At 37.5% G+C, this 22,533-nt stretch overlaps 1 protein-coding gene across 2 annotated transcripts; it reads left to right on the forward strand.

Annotated features, from left to right (window-relative positions):
- Nucleotides 1–336: 336 nt before the first annotated feature.
- tbcelb (tubulin folding cofactor E-like b) lies at nucleotides 337–21,863 on the forward strand. Of its 2 annotated transcripts, none has more exons than XM_079608007.1 (9): nucleotides 337–489; nucleotides 5,016–5,177; nucleotides 6,164–6,333; nucleotides 6,808–6,947; nucleotides 7,673–7,854; nucleotides 8,521–8,777; nucleotides 10,082–10,208; nucleotides 10,392–10,508; nucleotides 20,815–21,863. In XM_079608007.1, the coding sequence occupies exons 3-9, from the start codon at nucleotides 6,195–6,197 to the stop codon at nucleotides 21,137–21,139; spliced, it is 1,287 nt and encodes a 428-aa protein (XP_079464133.1). In that variant the 5' UTR covers nucleotides 337–489; nucleotides 5,016–5,177; nucleotides 6,164–6,194; the 3' UTR covers nucleotides 21,140–21,863. The 2 variants fall into 2 exon arrangements, with proteins under 2 accessions (XP_079464133.1, XP_079464134.1); XM_079608008.1 differs by having other exon boundaries at nucleotides 353–489; nucleotides 5,020–5,177.
- The last annotated feature ends 670 nt before the right edge of the window (nucleotides 21,864–22,533 follow it).

Genomic DNA, 22,533 nt, shown 5'->3' on the forward strand with positions numbered 1-22,533 from the left:
AAAAAAGTAAATAAAACAAAATTTAGACACAAAACCAATTTAAAAAATCAAAATAAACTATTTATTTATTTATTTATTTATTATTCGGAGTAGTTTTTTTCTGAATGTAATATTTATTTGTTTAGCATTTGCCATAGACAATTAAAGGGTTAGGCTAATATTTGTTTAGAATACATGATTAAGTTGGTCTCGTATTAAAAAAGTAAAACATGCTTTTGTAAACAAACACCTCATATCTAAAGTTAAACGTAATAAACAAAATCTTTACTTTTCATGTCAGTTTACAATATGTGATTAGTGTCTGTGGTTTAAAAATGCTGATTAAATTTTCACATTTCTGTGGTGTAATGCTGCCACCCTCTGGATTGGAGCACCAGGCTGCAAAACAACGCCAATAGGAAGTAACTACGGCAGAGCTTCGTGTTCAAAACACTGTCAACGGATCAACAACAAAAACAAGCAGAGCGATTTGCTGAACCTTTGTCATTGGTAAGCGTATCAAAACACTCACGTAAAATGTCAAACATGTTTTCGAATTTTATTTATTGTGCCTGTAGATGCCGAGAGGGGCGATGTATTATAAATTAAGGCATTGTATTTGTATAACGTACTTTTATTTAATTTTTCAATCATCCAGCATAGTAAGTAAATATTCAATCCTTTGGTTAGCGCACGACATTCGCCTTTTAATTTCGTTGTTCGCATTTATAAGCGAAAACGCTAAACTACATTTAGTTGTTTTGTGATAGATAACGTTAGATAGATAGATAGATAGATAGATAGATAGATAGATAGATAGATAGATAGATAGATAGATAGATAGATAGATCGATAGATCGATAGAGATAACGTTAGATAGATAGATTCCACGCGCTTGTCTCGCTGTTGTCACCTCTGTGGATGCCTAATGTTACATATTACTCTATATTTAGCTTATCGTGAAGTCATAGTCAGTTCAAAGGGACATGTATTGTGCGTTATTATTTTTTTAAATACTAAAACTCTAAACACTCCAAAACACTCTAGTGAAAATTAAATTCTAAAGAAGTTTCTATTGCAAAGCTGCAGAATCTGGTCGAACAGCGCTAATCCAAAACAAACGCGTTGTCATGGCAGCCGTGCATTTGAAATTCAACAACTTGTCAATGCGCAATGCGCAGCTGTTTGCAATGCATTCAAATAAACGTGTGACTCCTGACCTGAGGCTTATTTTAGAACAAGTCTAGTCAAGTTAACAACTTTCCAAAATGTTATCTTGAAAAAAAAAAAAATGTGTGAAACAACTGTTTTTTTTTGGTAGATATACAGTTATTACATACAAATAACACTAATCGGTTTGATATTCACACATTTCTATTTTTCAATATTAGGTCTAGTGATAATAATATTAAAGTAACATCTTCTTACATAAATCAACACTGACCTTATTTACTTTGTTAGCGCACATTACTGGTCTTGTGGTGAAACATATTAATTAGTGAAAGTTCATCTACAGAAGAAAAAGCAGCAGCCCCCCGTGTTAAATGCACAATATGTAAGATTTTTTGGGATGAAAATACCTAAAAACCACTATAACAATATTATTTATTTGGTTGACTTGTGTACCTAACATAAAATGTTTATAACAATGTTAAAATCCAGAGAAATCAGCTATTTTAACCAGTGTAACGACCTGTCATAGCATCCCCTGTCAATGATGTATGTTACCCTCGATTTTAGAAACCATGGAAACATCAAATACGCTTTAATATATTATGTGTTTTATTAGACAGGTGAGCTACTGTTTGGATATCTTTATCGACAGAAAACGAAACAGTTTTAGTCTTATTGTTTGAATCCCTTGTTTTCTTGATTTACCGTGAGTAACATGTTTGTACCATGCCTCAGAGACAACACTATTTTGTCAAGTGGCTAACATAGCATAATCAGATCAAGCTTTATTCTTAGTAACAGTAATATAGCATTTTCTCCACCATACTATACATTTTAAAAATTAATTGCATGCCATTTAGCAACACAAGTCATCCAGCTTTTATGACATGAAAGGCCAATGATGGCAATCCATAAACGGAATTTGTCTTCTGCATTTAACCCATCCAAGTTAGTGCGCACACATTAGGATAGATATAAGTGAGCAGTGAACACACACAAACTGCAAACCGTGGACTGTGGCCCGGGGAGCAATTGATATTCTAATATGATGTTTTAATATCGATCTTACTGCAATATGTAATACGCAAGTGTCTCATACCAGCCGCACAGAGTAACTTTAAAAACACATTTTTAGTATGATTGTTTTGATCAAGTTAAAAAGCACTGCCTTACCCCACATATTGACCGCAAAGGGGGCGCTCGCGAGCACCCTTCTGAAACCTAAAATAACAAATGGGACATCCATAGGGTCTTGTAGAGACCAAAAGTGCATATAAAGTGTGCCATTTGGGACAGGGACAGTCTCTCTGAAACAGCAATGCTTGTGTGTTGCTCCCAGTCAGCAGTGGGGAGAATATACCAACAGTTGTCCGAGGAGTGACAAACCACAAATGGCAACAGGGTCGCCCAAAGCTCATCGATGCAAGAGGGCAATGAAGGCTATCCCGTCTGTTCCGAGTCTATAGAAGGTCTGTGGCGCCTATAGAAGGTCTACTGTGGCACAAGTCACACAAAATTTGAATGATGGTTATGGCAGATGTTTCACAAACACACTGCTGGGTATGGAGCTGCGTAGCCGCAGGCCAATCAGAGTGCCTATAATAACCCCTGTCCACCGTCGAAAGCACCTACAACAGGCACGCGACCGCCAGACCTGGAACTTGGAGCAGTGGAAGAAGGTCACCACTTCTGATGAGTCTCTTTTTATATATATACTGCACCGTGTGGATGGCCATGGACGTGTGCGCCATTTACCTGGGGAAGTGATGGCACCAGGATGCACTGTGGGACAACAACAAGCCAATGAAGGAGTGTGATGCTCTGGGCAATGTTCTGCTGGGAAACTCATGTGGATATAAATTTGACACGTGCCACCTACCTAAACATTTTTGCAGTCCAGGTACTTCCCTTCAGGACAATGGTGTTCCCTGGTGGAAGTGGCCTCTTTCAGCAGGATAATGCACCCTGCCACACTGCACACATTGTTCAGAACTGGTTTGAGAAACATGATAAAGAGTTCAAGGTGTTGGCCTGGCCTTCAAATTCCCCAGATCTCAATCAAATTGAGCATCTGTGGGATGTGCTGGACCAACAAGTTCGATCCACGGTGGCGCCACCTCACAACCTACAGGACTAGAAGGATATGCTGCTAATGTCTTGGTAAATGGTAAATGGACTGCATTTATATAGCGCTTTAACAGACCCATGGCCACCAAAGCGCTTTACATATTGCCTCACATTCACCCATTCATACACCGACGGCGGTGTCAGCCATGCAAGGCGCCATCCAGCTCGTCGGGAGCAGCTGGGGTTAAGTGTCTTGCTCATGGACACTTCGACACTTGGTCAAGTGGAACCACCAACCTTTCGGTTTGTAGACAACTTACATGAGCCACTGCCGCCCCACCGACTGCCGTCTTGGTGCCAGATACCACAGGACACCTTCAGTGGTTTTGTAGAGTCCATGCAGAGGCGGGTCAGAACTGTTTTGGCAGCATGCACAGGCTCAACATCATAATACTTCATAGGATTATAGTTCTTTTCCTGAAGAAATGTGAAAAAGATCCCTTTTTCTTTTTGTCTGATTTTCAAATACTTTTTTTCATTTTTTTCTTCTTATTTTAACTATTTTGTTTTGCCTTGTTTAAGTAGAGCAGGATATAGCTGCTAGGCATTACACATATAGCTGCTTATTGAATATTGTTATTTGTGAATATAGTCATGGCTAAGGGGCATGGGTAGACACAAGTGCTATTCAACAAAAAAAAAGTAATCCACTGTACGAGTGGATATAATAGTCCATTGATATAGAGATTTTACTAATTAGTACTGGTACTGGTAAAATTAGAGCGTTATTAATCCATGTGATTAATTTTTTTAGTTTAATGTGTTAAAAATATTTTTCTGCCATCCTTGAGCTAGCATTACATTATATGATCATTATACACGCTCTTATTCATGCAAATGCTTTTAAACCATTCAAGCGCGACAAGACAAAAGAGAATGCACTGTCTGTGAATGTCTGTGTGACATACACACGACGCACAGAAAGACACGCGCCAGAATCGAGTTTTCTTTCATGCTTGAGCGAACAATAACATGCATAATTATGCCAAAATGCCCATTTGCATTAACTAGCATTAACTAATGAGAACTTGTTGTAAAATGTAACCCTTTTTATTGTGTCCAAAAACTGAAGTTAAACTGAAATTACAAACTGGTTCTGTATATTGCTTTTCAGACACATAAACAAAATATGTTGGGCTCTAATTGTAATGCAGTCCTTAACTATTAGATTATAAAAAGATCATTTTACTAAAAAAAAAAACACACACTTTGTTTGGTGTGTTCAGACAAGGTTTTGGAGCAAGATGAATCTTCCTTTGAAGTGAAGTTTGTGAGATGTACTTTGAATGGACTTCACAGGATGTGACAGATATCTGTCTGTGCCGGTTTCATTTCTGAGGATTAGATTTAGATCACTCTGCTCATGGAAAGATACCTACAGACAGAGTAACTCAGCAAGCCAATATTTCAGCAATTAAGACCTCTTTATTCCTGTAGTTTCTTCTGTCAATACAAAAGAAGCTTGCACATATGTCCAGAGCGCTACATCCGTTTGTACCACTGGAGTTTTCCCATTGTGCTTTTGTATAAAACAGCAGCATATGGGAGTCGGACAAAGCGTTATTGGATCTGATTTCTAGGGCAGACCTTTCCATACCCGTGCTTGTGTTACCTCTTTTAGACATCATAAAGACATAAAGAAAGGAATGATTGTTCTGTGACCACAAGCTTTCCATGTGGCACATGTGCATCATCTCATTTGTCCGTTACTGTCTATTCTTTTTGCTATTTTTGAGTCAGGGGCTGTGGGACACCCCCAGCCCTGACCTACGAGGCCGCAGGTTAAGAGGTCCATTCCTGGATGCTGTATGTCCATAGCCATCGGGGGACAATTATCAAAACCAGACTGGAGGCGAGGCCCACCATCAATGTGCTCCTATTTGACCTCCAGATCAAATGTGAGTCAACAGGTTTCACTCTTTTGGCTTTAACCTTGTAACATCGTTTCTTAATATAGAAATCAATAGCTTTTTAGTGTGGTTTTAGTGTTTTGATCATTTGAACATCGTTTCAAGTGACAAAAGGATCAATGATGCTTATTTTTTGTCCTATCAATTAGTTTAAAAAAAAAATACATTCAATGTGAGTAGTTTTACATATATATATATATATATATAATATATATATATATATATATATATATATATATATATATATATATATATATATATATATATATATATATATATATATATATATATATATATATATTTATATTTTATTTAATTTTATTTGCATATTTTGTAACAAAATGTTTTTACTGTTTTTTTAGTTTTTTTTACTTTTATCCAATAAATTACTCATCTGGTTATGTGGTCCAGATCTTAGAAAAGACTCCCCCAAAACGTAATGCTATTTATTAAAACGTAATTCATATTTATAAAAAATTACCTTAAAATATATATATTAAACATTATATATTGCTTAGGATGTGTAAACTCATGTGTATTAAATGTCTAAGGGAAGATTTTCAAGGTTTTCTTTCCTTGCTTTTTACATCACATGATATAAGTCATTAAATTGAAACTTACTTTTCTTGTATATGGTATAAAAAACATCAAAACCATATAAAACCAACATGAATACAAATTGTACAAATACATAAAGTACAAATGGCACATGTGTTTTAAACTAGAGTTTCCCTTTTTTTTTTTTATCGTGGACTGACACTGTCATTGACCCAAATGTCAGCTCTTTTAAAACTGTACTAACCTTTGCCCTGGCTGAAAATTCCAAACAACCCTATTCTAATGTTATCAAATCATGTCATTCAAGGACATGTTTGTCCACTCATCCACAAAACTGATAAAAACATGTTTGTTTTACTTGAACTGATGCTACAATCAAATGAATGATACACACATGCTACTCTATGTTTGCTCAGCTGAAGGTGTGAGAGTGGGAGGAGAGGTGAGATGGAGACAGAGGAGACGGAAGGACGCACATTAGTGCAGGTGATCAGTGAGAAGTACAGCCCAGAAAACTTCCCATACTGCCGTGGGCCAGGAGCTGGAGTGGTGATCCGGTCGAGTCCCCAGGGTTCACCTGTCAAAGGTCAGTTTTATTTTTGGCTTTAGGTGAAATGCTGAGCCTCCTAGTTAAAGAGGGTGTGCTAGATATGATCTGGATCCTGATACACTAGTTGTTGCCATTTAAATTTTTTTTTGCTTGGTAGAAGTTGGTAGAACTTTTGAAGGGCACATGTGTTATCATTATAGTAATGTATTCTAGGGCCAAAAACTAAAGTTTATTTCAAGGATGTGACGTTAATCCTGTGAATAAATAATGTTTTAATCAATCTTGTACTGATAAATATGTTTGTATCTTCAACGTTTTAATAATATAATTACATTAAACTGGTATTTAAAATTCTGTGTGTGTGTGTGTGTGTGTGTGTGTGTGTGTGTGCGTGTGCGTGCGTGCGTGCGTGTGTGTGTGTGTGTGTGTGTGTGTGTGTGTGTGTGTGTGTGTGTGTGTGTGTGTGTGCGTGTGTGCGTGTGTGCATGCATGTGTGTGTTTGTGTATTAGATCGTCTAAATCTTCCCAGCATCCTAGTTCTGGATGGTTGTGGAATTACGGAGGCCGGAGATGAAGAGGAGGTGGCTACTTTCTGTGCTCACGTGGTTGAGCTAGACCTCTCTCACAACCATTTTAAAGACTGGGGAGAGGTGAGAAAAATGTGTTTGTGTCACAAGTTTTGTCCGGTGTATTTACATTTGTGTATATAGCACAAAGAATGTTCCTGTTCAATGTCACAATAAGATATAGGTAACACTTACGGTGATATTCAATAACATTCAATTCATTAACATGATCTAATGCATAAGGTATCATGAACTAACAATGAACATCAACATGTACATTTTAGAAACGTATTAGTTTATGTAGAAATTAACATTGACCAAGATTAATAAATGCTGTAAAAGTTGCATTAAATCATGTTTACATATAGAACCTTATTCCAAAGTATTACCTGATTTCACTAGTCTGATGTTGGTGGATAGTAAAATAAGTTTTAAGGTTCAGTCATTTCAATAGGAATCTGCATATTCAGGAAATTTGAATACGATTTTTGAAACATTTCCCCTCGCGGATTTAGCATTGAGTTCACCACAAATTCACCACGTTGACCAACATAATACTGCTTGTTTTGAAAGTGACTTCTGTCACTAGACTTCTGTCACTAGCAGTGCTTTTTTGCCGGCCATATGTGGCTAATGTTACTGCACCTTTACTTTGACAAGTGTATTTTATGCACAGGTGAGACTGTAACATTCAACAGCATTATGAAATAGAGGTTTGCTACCTGACACAACCTCGACAAGACAAACTGGTTGGGTTTGGTCAGTTAGGTCTATTCATTATTTTCTCTCTTTTCCTTTCCTCTATGTAGATAAGCAAGATCCTGTCTAACATCCCTAATCTAGACTTCCTCAATCTGAGTATGAATCCATTGAGAGGGTCGAGTCTGGAGCCTGGAACTGCTGAAGCATTCTCAGGCATCCGCCGCCTCGTGCTCAATAACACGTATGTCACCTGGGACATGGTGCACACACTTACACGAGAGACCCCAGAGTAAGTGTGTGTGTTGTAACATTTCAATAGCTTGCATGTGCTGCTGCCCCCTGCAAATGATCTATAGCTTTCTCTTACATGTCTGTGTTTTAAGTTTTTTTTAAGTTATTTATGATTTAAATGTGCATTTAATCTCTAATCTCTTAAAATCTCTTAATTTTTTTCCAAAGCATTCATTGTTAGGACAAACATGTTGTACCGCCCTAAACTCACACCAGTAGTGGTTTAGCTGGTTAGCAAGGCCTTGTAAGCCACTGCTGGTAGATTATTTAACTACATAATTATTGGGGCCATAATAAATTGCAATATAAAGTACCCATAATGATATTTTTTGCAAGCAACATATAGTATATTTTTTTCCAGTGCCTGATGTTTTGGAGTCCTCTTAAAAGCATGAACTTGATTTTAATCAAAATGTTTTTAAATACTATACCAAGTAGTTAAGCAGTTTTGTTAGATTATACCAAACTCATATTTTTTTGTGTGTTAGTGCACTTTTTCTTTTTTTTTCTTCTTCTTTTTTTCTAAGACAGAGACTTAGTAACTGCACAGAGATTATTTTTAGCATTGTGTGGCTGCCGTATCACACTATTTGCAGGAAGTATGCACCCAACATTTTTTTCATGCACTAAATCTTGTGTTTTTCTTGTGGTTGTATGTATGTAGGCTGGAGGAGTTGTTTCTGTGTCTGAACGAGTATGAGAGTGTGAGTGTGTCATCTATATCGTACCCATCCCTGCGCCTGCTGCATATCACAGATAACCAGCTGCAGGAATGGGTGGAGGTGCGTAAGCTGGGCCTTATATATCCGGGCCTGGTGTCTCTTATCCTGGCAAACAACTCTCTCTCGTCTATCCATGAGCCTGAGGACTCCCTACATAGACTCTTCCCCAACCTGCGCAGCATAAACCTACACAACTCAGGTGCTGCACTGCATAAACACCATCTCTGTCTGTAGACAGAAAATCAGAAAGGCTGTAACTATGCCTTAAACAATGGGGGTGAGGGGTGGGACTAAATCATTTTCCTTATTTAAGGAATTATATAAATATAGGATGTAAAATAATTTATGGGAAGAAAAGAAAAGAAAGAATACCAGTCAAAGTAAAATTAATGATGAAATTAATAATAATAATAATAAAAACGTACAGCCAAAAAATAGGGGTTCATATGAATGGGCTTAATGCACAGCTGCACTACTTTCTGAACTTTAGCCAGCTCCTTTGTTTCCTGTCTACCATTATTGGACAAACTGATTAATCCAGGTGTGTCTGATTATGGTTGTTGGTCAGGCACACCTGGATTAATCAGTTTGTCCAATAATGGCAGATAGGAAACAAAGGAGCTGGCTAAAGTTCAGGAAGTAGTGCAGCTGTGCATAAGGTGCATTGTGCACTGTATTCCAAGTCTTCTGAAATAATGCAATATATCTGTATGAGGAACAGACTTAAAAAGTTGTAATTCATTGAAAATCTATCCCTCCACTGCAGCTTCACTGCAGGTCATCAGCTTTCTGTGTAAATATTTTTTAGGTACCTGAACCTACTTAAGCTGGTCAATGACTTTCTTCTAGAGCTGCTGTACAGCCAAAACAATCTTTGTTGCTTTAATTTCCCGTTATCACTGTAAAGCTGCTTTGAAACAATCTGTATTGTAAAAAGCGCTATATTACCGTAATAAAGGTGATTTGACTTGACTATTAAAGGGTTAGTTTACCCAAAACTGAAAATTCTGTCATCAATTACTCCCTATTGTCAATTGTCCCTATTGTCAAATGTCATTCCAAACTAAAATATATTTGTTCATCTTCAAAACACAAATGATATTTTTAATGAAACATGAGATTTCTGTCCCTTTCCGTCAATTGAAAGTCCATTCTACTAAAACTATGATGCTTCAAAAACTTCATAAAAACAATGCACACATTATAATCGAACACGGTCACTCTATAGGATGACCAGTTTCATTTATTAGATTAATTCCAGCATAATTTATTACAGCACATCTAATATGATAAAGGGAAGCTCAAATGTGCTTGCTTGATGCGATTTAACTATCAAAGTTGTGTGGAGTGTCAATGGAGGGGCAAAAATGAATTTGTTATTCGAGGATGAACAAAAGTCTTATCTGTTTGGAATGACATGTGGGTAATTTAATTAAAAAAAAAATAATTGGTGAACTAACCCCATAGATTATTAGCTCATACATAGTTTTTGTGTTATTTTAGGTCTAAGTTGCTGGGAGGACATCGAGAAACTGAATTTCTTACCAAAGCTTCAAGAGGTCAGAGTGATGGGTATTCCTTTACTGCAGCCCTACACCGATCAGGAGAGACGTTGTCTTATGGTAGCACAGTGAGTAAACGTAAACAAAAGTGGCCACTTTTGAAATGTGCAATTGTTAATTATTGTTAGGTATGATTACAAAAATCAGTGTGGCCACCAATATGGAATTATAAATGTCAATGCACTCCCTCACACACATACACTCACACACACACACACACACACACTTGTCCTTCTGCTGTGTTTTGTAAGGTTGCCTAATGTGACTGTATTGAACGGAAGTGTTGTCACTGATGGAGAAAGAGAGGATGCCGAACGCTTTTTCATCCGCTACCACCAGGACTGCCCTGAGGATGAGCTACCACAGAGGTAACCCCACACACACCCTTTACACCACTACACTCAAGATACTTAATATACAATATACAGATCAGCTGAATGCGATTTTGCAGTCGATTGTAAACAGTAAGAAAGAGATCCTGAATGTCATCAAAGATACTGTCACCAGTACGGTATTCAATTTGAAATAATGGGCTGAATAAGTGTTTTTGGTTCTCTTACAGTCGTTCCTTAAACACGGAAGGTTAGTTTAGTTCTTGCATTTTATTTATTTGTCAGTATTGCTTATTCAATTGAAAGTGGTAAAAGTGGCTTTAGTTGACAAAAACAAAAAAAATATTTTATTTTTGTAATTTCCAATGTAATAAAATCTTAACAAGAGCAGCCACCTCTTTCCGGCTTAGCAAAAATAGCCTCCCTCTCTCTCTCTCTCTCTCTCTCTCTCTCTCTCTCTCTCTCTCTCTCTGGCCATGTCTTAAGTATCATGGTGGCCATCCACATTTTCAAACCTGTTTTCCTGCCACTTCTTTTTCCTTAGTTTGGTGCCTCCAGTTATCCATGTGACATTTAACTCTCCCATCCCTTAAGTCTTACTGCCTCCCCCCTTTCCTCATTGATTTTGTTTTTTGGGGGGGACTTTCAGGGAATATTTTGGTGGGCCTTTCGAGGGATATTTTGGAGGGTCTTTGCAGGTCAAAGACATGGAAAATGGATCACCCACGTTCTTTTGCACACCCCATTCCACTTAACCTGAGAGAGTGTACGGAGGACTTTTTCAGTGACTACGGCAAGCCCCAGCTTCCAGCAGGGGATTCTAACCTTTGGGACACAATGTGTCCACTCTCTCCCTCCTCAAAGACGCCTTTGTACTGGAATACTCCAATCAGAAAATCGATACACAAGGTGGCAGCTTTATTCGTTCTTCCCCTCCTTACATCCCCCTCTCTCCCTCCCTGTTCTTCTCTCTTGCCCCTTTTCATTTGCTTTAGAGGGGATTGAATTAGCTGGAGGATTTTTTCGAAAGGGGATGGAATGACGTCCCTATTTTTCCGTTGAGCGATGGAGACGCTGTTTCCTTTGTTCTGGAATGGCTCTGAGACCTAGTGTCTAAACAGTTATGACACAGAACTTCCCGCTCTAGCTTAGGGATGTCACAATGAATTTTTGCCTGTGCGATTATTGCCTGATAAAAGATCACGATTTATACAATTATTGCAAATTTACCTTTTATACAACAATAAAAACACCCACAAAAATATCACAATTTTATTGCAGCATTTGTTAGGATATGCAGTTAAGATCTACATTGCTACTTCTAACTGAAAACAAGTTGAAAACAAATACCTGTACTTATTATAATTGTCTGTTAAACACAAAAGAAGATATTTTAAAGACTGTTGGTAATCAGACAGTTGACGGTAGTCAATAACTTCCATAGTATTTTTTTTTTTACTACTATGGAAGTCAATGGCTACCGTCAACTGTCTGGTTACCAACATTCTTTAAAATATCTTCTTTTGTGTTCAACAGAAGAAAGAAACTCATACAGGTTTTGAACAACTTGAGGGTGAGTAAGTGATGACAGTTAATTTCCCTTGGGAAGTAAAATGTTTACGGACACTGTGTGGCTTCCCTGAGGTGAAAAGCGTTGCATCTTTCACATACCTTCTGATGTTTATTGAGCTATAACTAGTAGGAAAGTAGGAGAGATGATCGGTTCACATGCCGCTTGGCTACAGCTATCTGTCACGCCACATTATATAGCATCAAAATGGCTTTATTATTTGAATTTTGTGATTAAAAATACAAAATTTGAAAGCTGAGACCTTGTTTTTATCAAAATAACAAAACGTATTGTGATTAGTGGACAGGAGGAATGCTACAAATAAGGTAAATAATATTTACAATGTTTGTAAAATTATTACCTTTATCTGGGTGTGAATCTCTGAACGGTGGTGATCCTTTAGTTGTTGTAACAGATTAGATGGGTTTGACGCATTTGCTGAAATATGTTTTTCATCTGCAAGTTTTGCATATTGTATACCCGTCTTCAACCACTCCTTCTAATAAATGGTCTACTAATTCACTCTTAAATTCAGTCCCTTGCCCCCATCTACTGGTGTAACTTGCACTAAAGTTGTTGATAAATCCCCATCATTAATACCAAGTGTGCCAATATTTTTAGTGCAAGCAAGTCATTAGATTGCAACATATTTACTTTGTAATTAGTTACAATTAAATGCTTTACATTTTACGAATGAAATCCTATGTTTTCTAATGTTATTACATCATTAATAAGAATCGTATAAGAAGTTTATGCCCTCTTTCTATTTTCTTTTCTATGCACTGAAAGTTCTATGGCTTTTTTGGGTTCCCATACTTAAAGTTGCCACAGTCATTCCATACTTTACATGTACTGCACTTTATTTGTACCATTTTGATAGTATATTTTTTATTTATTCTTTTTACCTTAAATATATTGTTTGATAAGTAATATATTTGATTGTAGTCCTTGAAAACCCAGAAAGTGCTTGAACTGAAAGTGCTTGAAAAGTCCTGGAATTTAATTTTACAGAACCCTGATTGTCATGTTTTTTCCAATTTTTAACCGTAGCTTCCAAATTCGTACAATTGAATAATAGTGACCATTTTAATAACGGTTAATCGTGAAATCAGGTAATCGCAACATCCCTACTCTAGCTATAGAAGGTCGGAAACTGGAGATGTGGAAGCGGCCTTTCTCAGAAATAATGTCCTTTTATAATATGTCCAGTATCAGTGTCACACCGCGTGGTTGTAGATAGGCAAATGACGATGAAGATGAATGTCAAAGTAAAGACTTTAATAGATAATCCAAAAGGCAACCATAGAACAAGGCATAAACAGCGCAACCACACATATTCACAGACGAGACCGAACAATGAAACACAAACAGAACAGAACTTAAGTACATGATAATGAGGGAGATAATTGCTGAACATAATGAGTAACCAAGACAACAAACGACTAACTCAGGCAGAGGGTGGTGAAACACAAAAAAGACCAAACTAACAGAACTGTGACAATCAGATAGTAAAATTAGTTTTTGTTGCAACCTTTAAAAAAATAACCCTCTCTTAAACATGAGCTTATGAAATGTGCTCATGATAACGTTAAGCAGAAGAAGAAAAAAGATAATGTCGGCACACCACGGCTCCAACAAAACAGAAATGTATTATCAGACTCTCTCAAAGGTATTCCCAAGATTCACCTTGGTTTAGTTATATTGTGGCCATGATTGAACTAAATTAAAGCAAGGGAATTAATTAGTACAATGTGGCCATGAGTTAATAAGTTGTGGGATCAATATCATCCAAAAATGAAAATTCTGTCATCATTTATTCACGTTCATGTTTTTCCAAACTTGTATAAGCTTCTTTCCTCAGTGGAACATCAAGGAGATGTTTAGCAGAATGTCTGAGCCGCTCTCTTCCATAAAATGAAAGCGGATTAACCTTTGTTTATTACACGGCTCTGTGGAATTCTTGATTCTGATTGGTCAATCACGCCATCCAGCGATATGTTATTCCCAGATAACAACCACTAAAAAACAGATAACACAGGCTCATCCGGGTTACTGAAGTCAGCAGCACTATACACTTGCTAGGAACGTTTTTTTTTTCGTGGAAGTTTTGCATTTGGTGAGCTAATAAAATATTAAAACTCAGTCAAATTATTATTTTGTGTACAGTTATTTAATTATGCCATCCAGTATCGTGGACTCACTCTCTCTTGTTTCATACAAACGCAGATGCTGCCATTTTGTGACTATTGTTTTGTGCACTTTTGGATTATAAGATACAAACAGGTACAATTTTAAAACAGTTTAATCTGAAATCAATATCTATTATCTCCATAATTATTTATGTGGCGAAATGCAACAAACAAACTTTGAACTTGCCACGCTAGCAACTGCTCTCTCCGCGGAAGCATTGCGTTTAGCGTTTTTGTTGATTAAAATGCTAAATTGGGTCTTATATTGGGGGTGGAAATTAATAGGCTTGGACTTGGTGCTGGTTACCCAATGCACGGGACAGTGGTGACATAGTCAAAATGTACAATAAAAATAAACAATAATAAAATAAAAATAAAACAATAAAAATGTTCATAATTCTGAAGCTAAAATTATAGAATTAATTTAGACAAATATGCTTGCACTCTGTCTCTGACTAGATATATTTAAAATAATGTTGGCCAAATTTTGGCCCACAAATATTCCCCCATTGCATTATTATACATTATATTCAACATTATATATAATAGTTTGATGTAGTACTGACACTAAAACTCAGTAAACTTAGATTTATTCTCACACAGTAATTTTCATTTTGGGTGAATTATACACAATACAGATTGTCACTATCCACGATACATATTGTTGCATTTTTGTATTGCGATATATTGTTACACATAGAATATGAATACATCAAACAAAATGCAGCACATAAATAGCAATTACACTCTTGAGTTAAAAAAATAATAATTATTATCAGCGTTATAAATTAGCCCATGCATGGTATCAAAATTATTCAGCTGTAGTGTGTCCTGATGGTTATTCGATGACCAGGGCGGTAAATAAGCATGAGTCTTTATACCAATCACGCTTTTTTTTTTTTTAAACAATCCCAACCTAACCTTCAGCATCTTCAGTAAGTGTACAATATGCACTCTAAAAGAGATTGAGTCCGCTTTTTCAATCGTTGAATACTAGCAATATCTCCCAAATTCTGGGAGTGAGCTATTTAAAATGTCATAAATTTAGTTTTCGTAGTATTAAGTACCAACTTAAGCTCATATATATATTATATAAATAATTATATATAAAATATTAACCTTGGGGGACTCCCTTTAGAGATTTCCAAAGAACTTGACTTATATCCATCTACAGTATATATATACACACACAGGGTTCTATCTGCAAGGTAAAACTTACAGCCTTGACACCCAGCCCGATATCACTGAGCAAATTATGATCAACAATAGAAACATCACAAAAGTCATAAAAGATACAAACATCATAAAAGTGGCCCATACAACTAGTGCACTATATTCCAAGTCTTCTGACACCATGCAATAGATGTATGTGAGGAACACACTAAATTAAGGCAGTTATTTACTGAAAATCTTAAATATATATATATATTGACAACTGTGTGCACATGGGAAACGTGGTTTTGGAACATTTCCCATGTGAAATCTAAATAATTACATCATGTAATTGTAATTTACATGTGAATCATCTAGTGACGTTTTTCACATGTGAAATTCATGTGGTTTTTTTGTAAGGGTATATTTATTCTTTGAAAGAAGAAAGAAAATCATAAGTGTTTCAAAAGAGAAACATGAGAATGAGAAACTTTTAATGGAAAATGTAACTATTCTTTTACAAGTCACTTTTTAATTTGTTTCTTCTTGTGCCCACCGGGACCACTTCTTCAGAGACTTTCTTTCCAACTCCTATGTAAACTAAAACCAAGGTACACTGACCCTAATTTCTGACCTCCTCACACCATCCACATCCTCTCTATTTCTTTTTCTCTTTTTCTCTGTCCCTTTTTGTCTGTTTATCTGGAGGGAAAGCCATTTTCCCAGAGGGATGCGGTTGAGATGAGAGTTGGCACTAGAGGGTGAAAGGGCAGGTGCAGAATTAGATGGCAAACTCTAGATATGGGTTAAGGTTGCCCCCTTTTTGAACCCAGCCTGCTCTTGCCCCCACCCCTTGGGTGCAGATCAGAGCTTAGGCTATGTTACCGACTCTGTGATAAAACTCTGAAAGAGGGCAAAGATCTGAGAAATAGTGAAAGAAATGGACAGAAAGAAATTATGCCTCTCTGACCTCAAACACACCTTTAGACTGGCCCCTCTTTGAATGCATGAGACGTAACCAATGCAAAGACCCATTCAGCCTAATTTATGAGACTCAAACTGTGGTAGCATTTATGTAATGGATAGAACCATTTGAGAGACTTTCAAAGTGATTTCACAGTAACCTTAGTCGCATTTACGGTTGCTTAGACATAAACTTTAGGCATAAGTAGGTATGAGACTGTTATCTTTATAACGCTGAAAAGATTTTGAGATTTGAGCGCTGGCTAGTGTAATTCAAACCCTTCACTGCTTGATTGCTCACATCTATTTCCTAGATGAGGCTTATATGCATTAATTAGTGTATACTTATGAATATCTTTCCGAAACTATTTTATAGGCACTAGAATAGCTATTTGTACTGTTAAAGTGTTAAATGCTTTAGTTTAGTTGTACCAAGGCTGGCAAACAAATTGGTCCTAGTCACCCTCCATTAGGCAACTGTGAGGTACACTATTTACATAGTGTAGGCTATATAGGTAAGAGGGTGAAATAGGTGAAGGAGTCTTATACATTCAACAGCCTTTTAGTAACTAAAACCTGAGCCATGGCCATGATCCTCCCTGGAGTAATTGGAAACACAGGAATGATAGCAGAGTGGAGGAAGCAAAGGCAGGGATGAGAGGAGGAGAGTGTGAAGGAAATGAAAAGGGCTATTGGTCTTACTGTCTTGGAGTAACCATAGCCTGTGACCTTGTTGACATTTTGATGGTAAAGGACAACATAGGGGCCTAGCAGAGAACAAGGATGTAAGAAGGCAAATGTATAGGGAAAATCTAAGTGCATCACTCTTTACTGACAATGAGAAATTTAAGAAGATAAGTGGATGGAGTAACCAGGCTCTTTAGCATCCATCATGGTAGATGTTGATGCTAAATATGTCATGATAAAAGGATTCATAGACAACATAGACAAGTCTTGTTCCCATTTAAGGGAACAAATCTCCATTTATGTTTTAATGAATTTGAGGGTATTATATATTGAGATCGTGATAGCTCCAGGTGAAGGACCTGGTTTAATAACGTTTGGCATATCCAACTCAAAACATTTATTTTTTTACATGAACCAAATTAGACTTAAATGCAATTCAGTGATCAGTGATCGGATTTCAAGTACTTTTTATCGTCACTCAGGACACAACGTGTATGTAACATCATACACAATGTGCAAGTGTGTCTAGCTATTTACGAATTCATTTCAATTTAATTTCATAATAAATCAGAGCTGTTTTCAGGAGGGACAACTGGCAAAATTGTCCGGGGCACACTGAGGGCAAATGATTCGGTTTCACTCATAAAAATATTATCATGGACCCTGTAGTGAACTGTGTAAAAATATGCTCTCTTGGTTTGTTGTCTCTGATTCTGTCTTGTCAACTTTCAGTTGGAAAAGAAAACAATGCTCTTGGTCTCATGCAACCACTTACATCATTACTATGGCAACCCATGTAGATATTCTAGTTATTGCCTACACTGTCTAAAAAAACAGATTTCAACTGATGCAAAATGACAGTCAATCCTAAAGACTGGATAACACCGATTCCAGTTGTTTGGGGTGTGAACAAAGACTAAGATTCTGTATCTCTGCTGTGCCTTTCAAAGAGGCACTTACCCCAGGTTCATCCAGGGTGACTGCCACTGTAATACATGTACTGAAGTTGCTTTAGATAAAAAGCCAAATTGCTGACAAGTAAATAACGGATGAATTTCCTTGGGTCCCAGGAGATATTTGTGATGTTAAGTTGTAGATATCTAAATATTTAGCTAATGGTGATTGTGCATGTTATCTACCTGAAAACAGATCATGTTGTTTTTGAGGCCATCAACAAATGCAGTATCTACAGTAGACTCACTGTATGGCTCTACTATGAACACTGCACGGTGGCGACTGTCCGATCCCATCTTCGAGACTGATCTAAGCACTGTTTGAGGAATCCAAGGCAGCTATGTTATCACAGCGAACACCCATTCGCCTTCATTTAAGGAGCTTAGCCACACTAAATGAGACCCTTGAGTGAGACTGTTCTTTCTCTCAGACAGAGTGGCACTTTGTATAGAGGGAGCAGTATTCCCATGGTGAAGGCAGGGAGCCACAGGCACCTACCCAGGCTCAGGCTCTGCTTTGTGGGGAGACTTTTCTGGACAGGCAGGGGAAATTACTTTGATTGGCTGTGTCGGTTACTGTAGCCCTCTAAAGCTAAAAGACTTTTTTTGTGGAGATTTTATTTAATTGTGCCTGCCGATCTCCTCTTATCTTTCCCACAATCCTTCAGCAAGATGGGAAAGAAGGGAGGGCAAAAAAGGGGTGGTGGTGAGAACTTTCTCACAGTTTAAAAACTCAGTGTGCTGTGCAAGCACACAAACAGGTATACAAATACACAACCATGTCTTCTCACAAACACACAACTCTATGGTCACTTTTTTGGTGCATTGATATTAATTTCGCCTGTAAATTGGTTTGTAGGAGTTGCCTTTCTTAAACATGAGAGTGTGATTGACATTTTTGATGAAAACGACATATCAACATACCAGGTTTTGCAAGCATTTATCAAGTACAAGTTAGCTTTACCTGGGCTTTCGTAGCCCATTAGCTCTGTTCCAAAACCTTGTGAGTAGAATTGCAAGTCCAGGGCCTTAGCTGCCTTCTAAAGCAAGAAACCTCACTTTGAACTGAATTAAAAATTGGAAGAATCTACATAGGCAGCATCTCACACACATTGTATTCTAATGTAAAAGTATGATAAACTTGACCCCACAATTGATTCCAATAGTGTTAGCATATTGCTAAGCTAACTCAGTCCTCCAGCACTCTATCCACCTCTTTCCTGAATACAAGAAGTCTCAGCTGACTCATAGCGGAATTATACTTTACATTTCTTGTCTCCGGTGTTTCTAGTTAAATTAACGTATTTTCTGAGCTGATAATGGTTTCAAACAGCACATGGCTCCATGGTGCCATCCAGTGTCGCAATGACTGTTTTTCGTTAGTGACATAACCATCAAAGTTTAATGAGTGCATAGATTCTCTTGTCAGTCTTTGGCATAAAATGCATGGCATATGGCGCCATATGGACATTCTTTTCAGATTTGCATACTTCAGGAATTTCTTCAGTTTATTGCAGTTGTGGTAGCCAACAGCATAACTCTGCGCTCATGTTTAATTAATTCAGTCGCTCTTTTCACCCCGTTTTAACAATAAGTCCCTATGGTGACTGGAACAAGACAGCATACAAACGGAAGTTAGAATCCATCATGGCGGCACTCATCGTTTACTCAGGAAAAAGGTAAACAGCAGTCGTTCTTAAAGGGATACTCCACCGTTTTTTCATATTAAACTATGTTATTCCCTTAACTAAGACGAGTTGATACATACCTCTCTCGTCTCAGTGCGTGCACTAAATCGCTCTGTCTTGCGGCGAAACTTTGTTAGCACTTAGCTTAGCCCAGTTCATTCAATATGGGCCAAGCAGAGAAGCTACCAAACACCTCCACGTTTTCCCTATTTAAAAACAAAACGTTGCGCTTTTCTAAGCGTGTAAAAAGGATAACTACATTGTATGGCGGAATACCATAGCAAGTGCTTGGGAGCACTTCGACTTGGCGCAGTAATATCTTCACTCGTGAAAAATCCTCTCACCGGCCCCCGCTCACTCTCCTCCTCCCTCTCATTTCCGTCAATAGAACCAACTTGTGAACGAGTGAAGATATTACTGCGCCAAGTCGAAGTGCTCCCAAGCACTTGCTATGGTATTCCGCCGTACAATATAGTTATCCATTTTACACGCTTAGAAAAGCGCAACGTTTTGTTTTGTGTCACCGTCCTAGGTCGAGTTACACTACTCGAGTAACTGTATTTAAATAGGGAAAACGTGGAGGTGTTTGGTAGCTTCTCTGCTTGGCCCCTGTTGAATGAACTGGGCTAAGCTAAGTGCTAACAAAGTTTTGGCGCAAGACAGAGTGATTTAGTGCACGCACTGAGACGAGAGAGGTATGTATCAACTTGTCTTAGTTAAGGGAATAACATAGTTTAATATGAAAAAACGGTGGAGTATCCCTTTAACACTGGTCCTGAGGACCCAACACTGCACGTTTTTAATCAATGTTATCATTAGTAGTAGTAAAAGTAGTATTTACAGTTTGGCCAAAACAAGTTATTTTAAAAAGTAAGCAAAATGTTGCTGCCTGCTGTCTGGAATAATAGTCTGTGTGAGTATGCCTATGATGGTTCAAAATCCTTTCTATGTAGGCTGTTCACTAGGTTTTAGAACAGAGCTATTGTATATTTTTTCTATGTTGGCTTTTTTCACAGTCTTTTTAACTAAAATCCACTCAACAGTTTGTTTTAACATAAATGGGTCACTAGGTGTAGCAGCAAAAAATAGCATGGGCTAAATTCACATGGTTCTTTCCTCACTGCTGTCCACTCTTTTCAGGTACCACACTTTGGTAGCACGCTATGGCCGCCTAGCCCCACTTGCGGAAGTGGATTTGCGCCCTCTCTGCAATGTCCAAGTAGAGGTCCATTTCAGGGACCAGACAGAGCCCCTAGCGCTCAGATTGGATCAGACAGTGGGAGACCTAAAGAAGCAGTTGAGAGCCGTGGTCCAGCTACCTCCGAACAAGATACGTGTGTACTATATCGACCGGCAGCTTGGCTATGCGTTAGAGCCTCAGGAGATGAAATATGGAGCTCGAGCACTTCATTCCTACAGTATACGAGATGGAGATGAGATCTTGGTGGTGCCTAAGACACAATGACAGAAAAGAGAACAACAGCTGGACACTGTTTGGGGAAAAAAATACGATGTTTCCACACTTATTGGAATACTGTCTTCCAATAAAGGCAATGTAAATGCTGTGAACAGTGCACATGCCTTATATTTACAACAGACATATTTTTCCCTGCATCTTCAATCGTATATAAAATAGTAAAAAAGAAAAAGAGAGAGATTTTGGGTCAGGATTAAAACCCCTTTTTTTAACTTCCACTGTTCTGTGGATGTATGTACAGTGTGTATGCTAAAAATGTGTGGACATTTTCATTGATGTGTTTATGAGACAGCTTCTCAGGAATTACCCTCAACCCCATACATGCCTCTACTCTAAAGAGTATTTTACCATTTATTAAAGGTGCTGTACAGAATATTTGGCCCTCTTGCGATGAAGGTATAATTAATTGAGGATGGGGGGGTGGGGGGGTAATTACATTGTTTTGGTAATTATGGGAGTTGGGCTTTGTCTCAGCTCCTCAGCATAGATGAATATGATGGTTTGAGGTACAGGCAATAATTTTAAGAGTGAATGTCATTAAAAATGTCAAAACTTGACCCCTTCTTAATGTCTTAAAGACATAATGTAAAAAGTAAATAAAGACAAATATCTATAAATAACATATTTTGTTGCAGGTAACTGTCTTCCAAAGTTGTTTTGACTCATTGTAAACAAGCATTTTAAAATAAATCATGTTACAAAAGTTAGGCAACACTGGAATTGGACATAATGATTGCTAGATATCTATTAACACACCTTCCACTGCATCATACACATGCTGTAAAAGTCAGACTTTCTTCTCTTTATTTACAGATGTGATGTAACCACACAAACACGAATGATGTAAAAGTGTAATTTCCTATGAAATTTCAACCAAACATCTTAAATTATAAATCATTATAAGATTAACATCATGAAACGGGGTAAGTCAAGGCATACTTCCTTAATAATTTATTTATTTATTTGTTAATTTTTAAACAAAAGATATTTTATACTTTAAGAACCTTGATAACACAAATACCAAGATACTCGTTATACGAACATACAGTATGGTGTCGTACAGAAATAACAGTCACTGCACCTAATTTACTTGTGTTCCTACAATGAGGTAGGTGTCTCCAGACATTTAAGCTATACATGCTTTTCACTCAAGACACTGCGGTCTACATTTCCTAAAAAAAACTTGACAATGGATGGGCATCTTGGCTAGACTTGAAAAATGCCAGAATGCAAGAATATCTGTAGAATGTGAATGCTTAGAGAAGGGGAGACCTAGGGCTACCTGAGGGCTACCCTTAACATAAGAGTTAGGCCCATTAGATGAGTAGGTGGTCTGGCATGGGGAGGGGGGCATATAGAAAGTGAACTTTGTCCTCCAGCTG

Source organism: Phoxinus phoxinus, assembly GCF_949152265.1.
Source record: "Phoxinus phoxinus genome assembly, chromosome: 3".
NCBI classification, from domain to species: Eukaryota; Metazoa; Chordata; class Actinopteri; order Cypriniformes; family Leuciscidae; genus Phoxinus; species Phoxinus phoxinus.

What these genes read in the sequence shown, in the direction of transcription:
- tbcelb (XM_079608007.1), top strand. Translation starts at nt 6,195, where the DNA reads ATGGAGACAGAGGAGACGGAAGGACGCACATTAGTGCAGGTGATCAGT. An exon ending in CGTTGTCTTATGGTAGCACA is followed by an intron (nt 10,209 to 10,391) that starts GTGAGTAAACGT and finishes GTGTTTTGTAAG; the next exon opens with GTTGCCTAATGTGACTGTAT. An exon ending in GAGGATGAGCTACCACAGAG is followed by an intron (nt 10,509 to 20,814) that starts GTAACCCCACAC and finishes CACTCTTTTCAG; the next exon opens with GTACCACACTTTGGTAGCAC.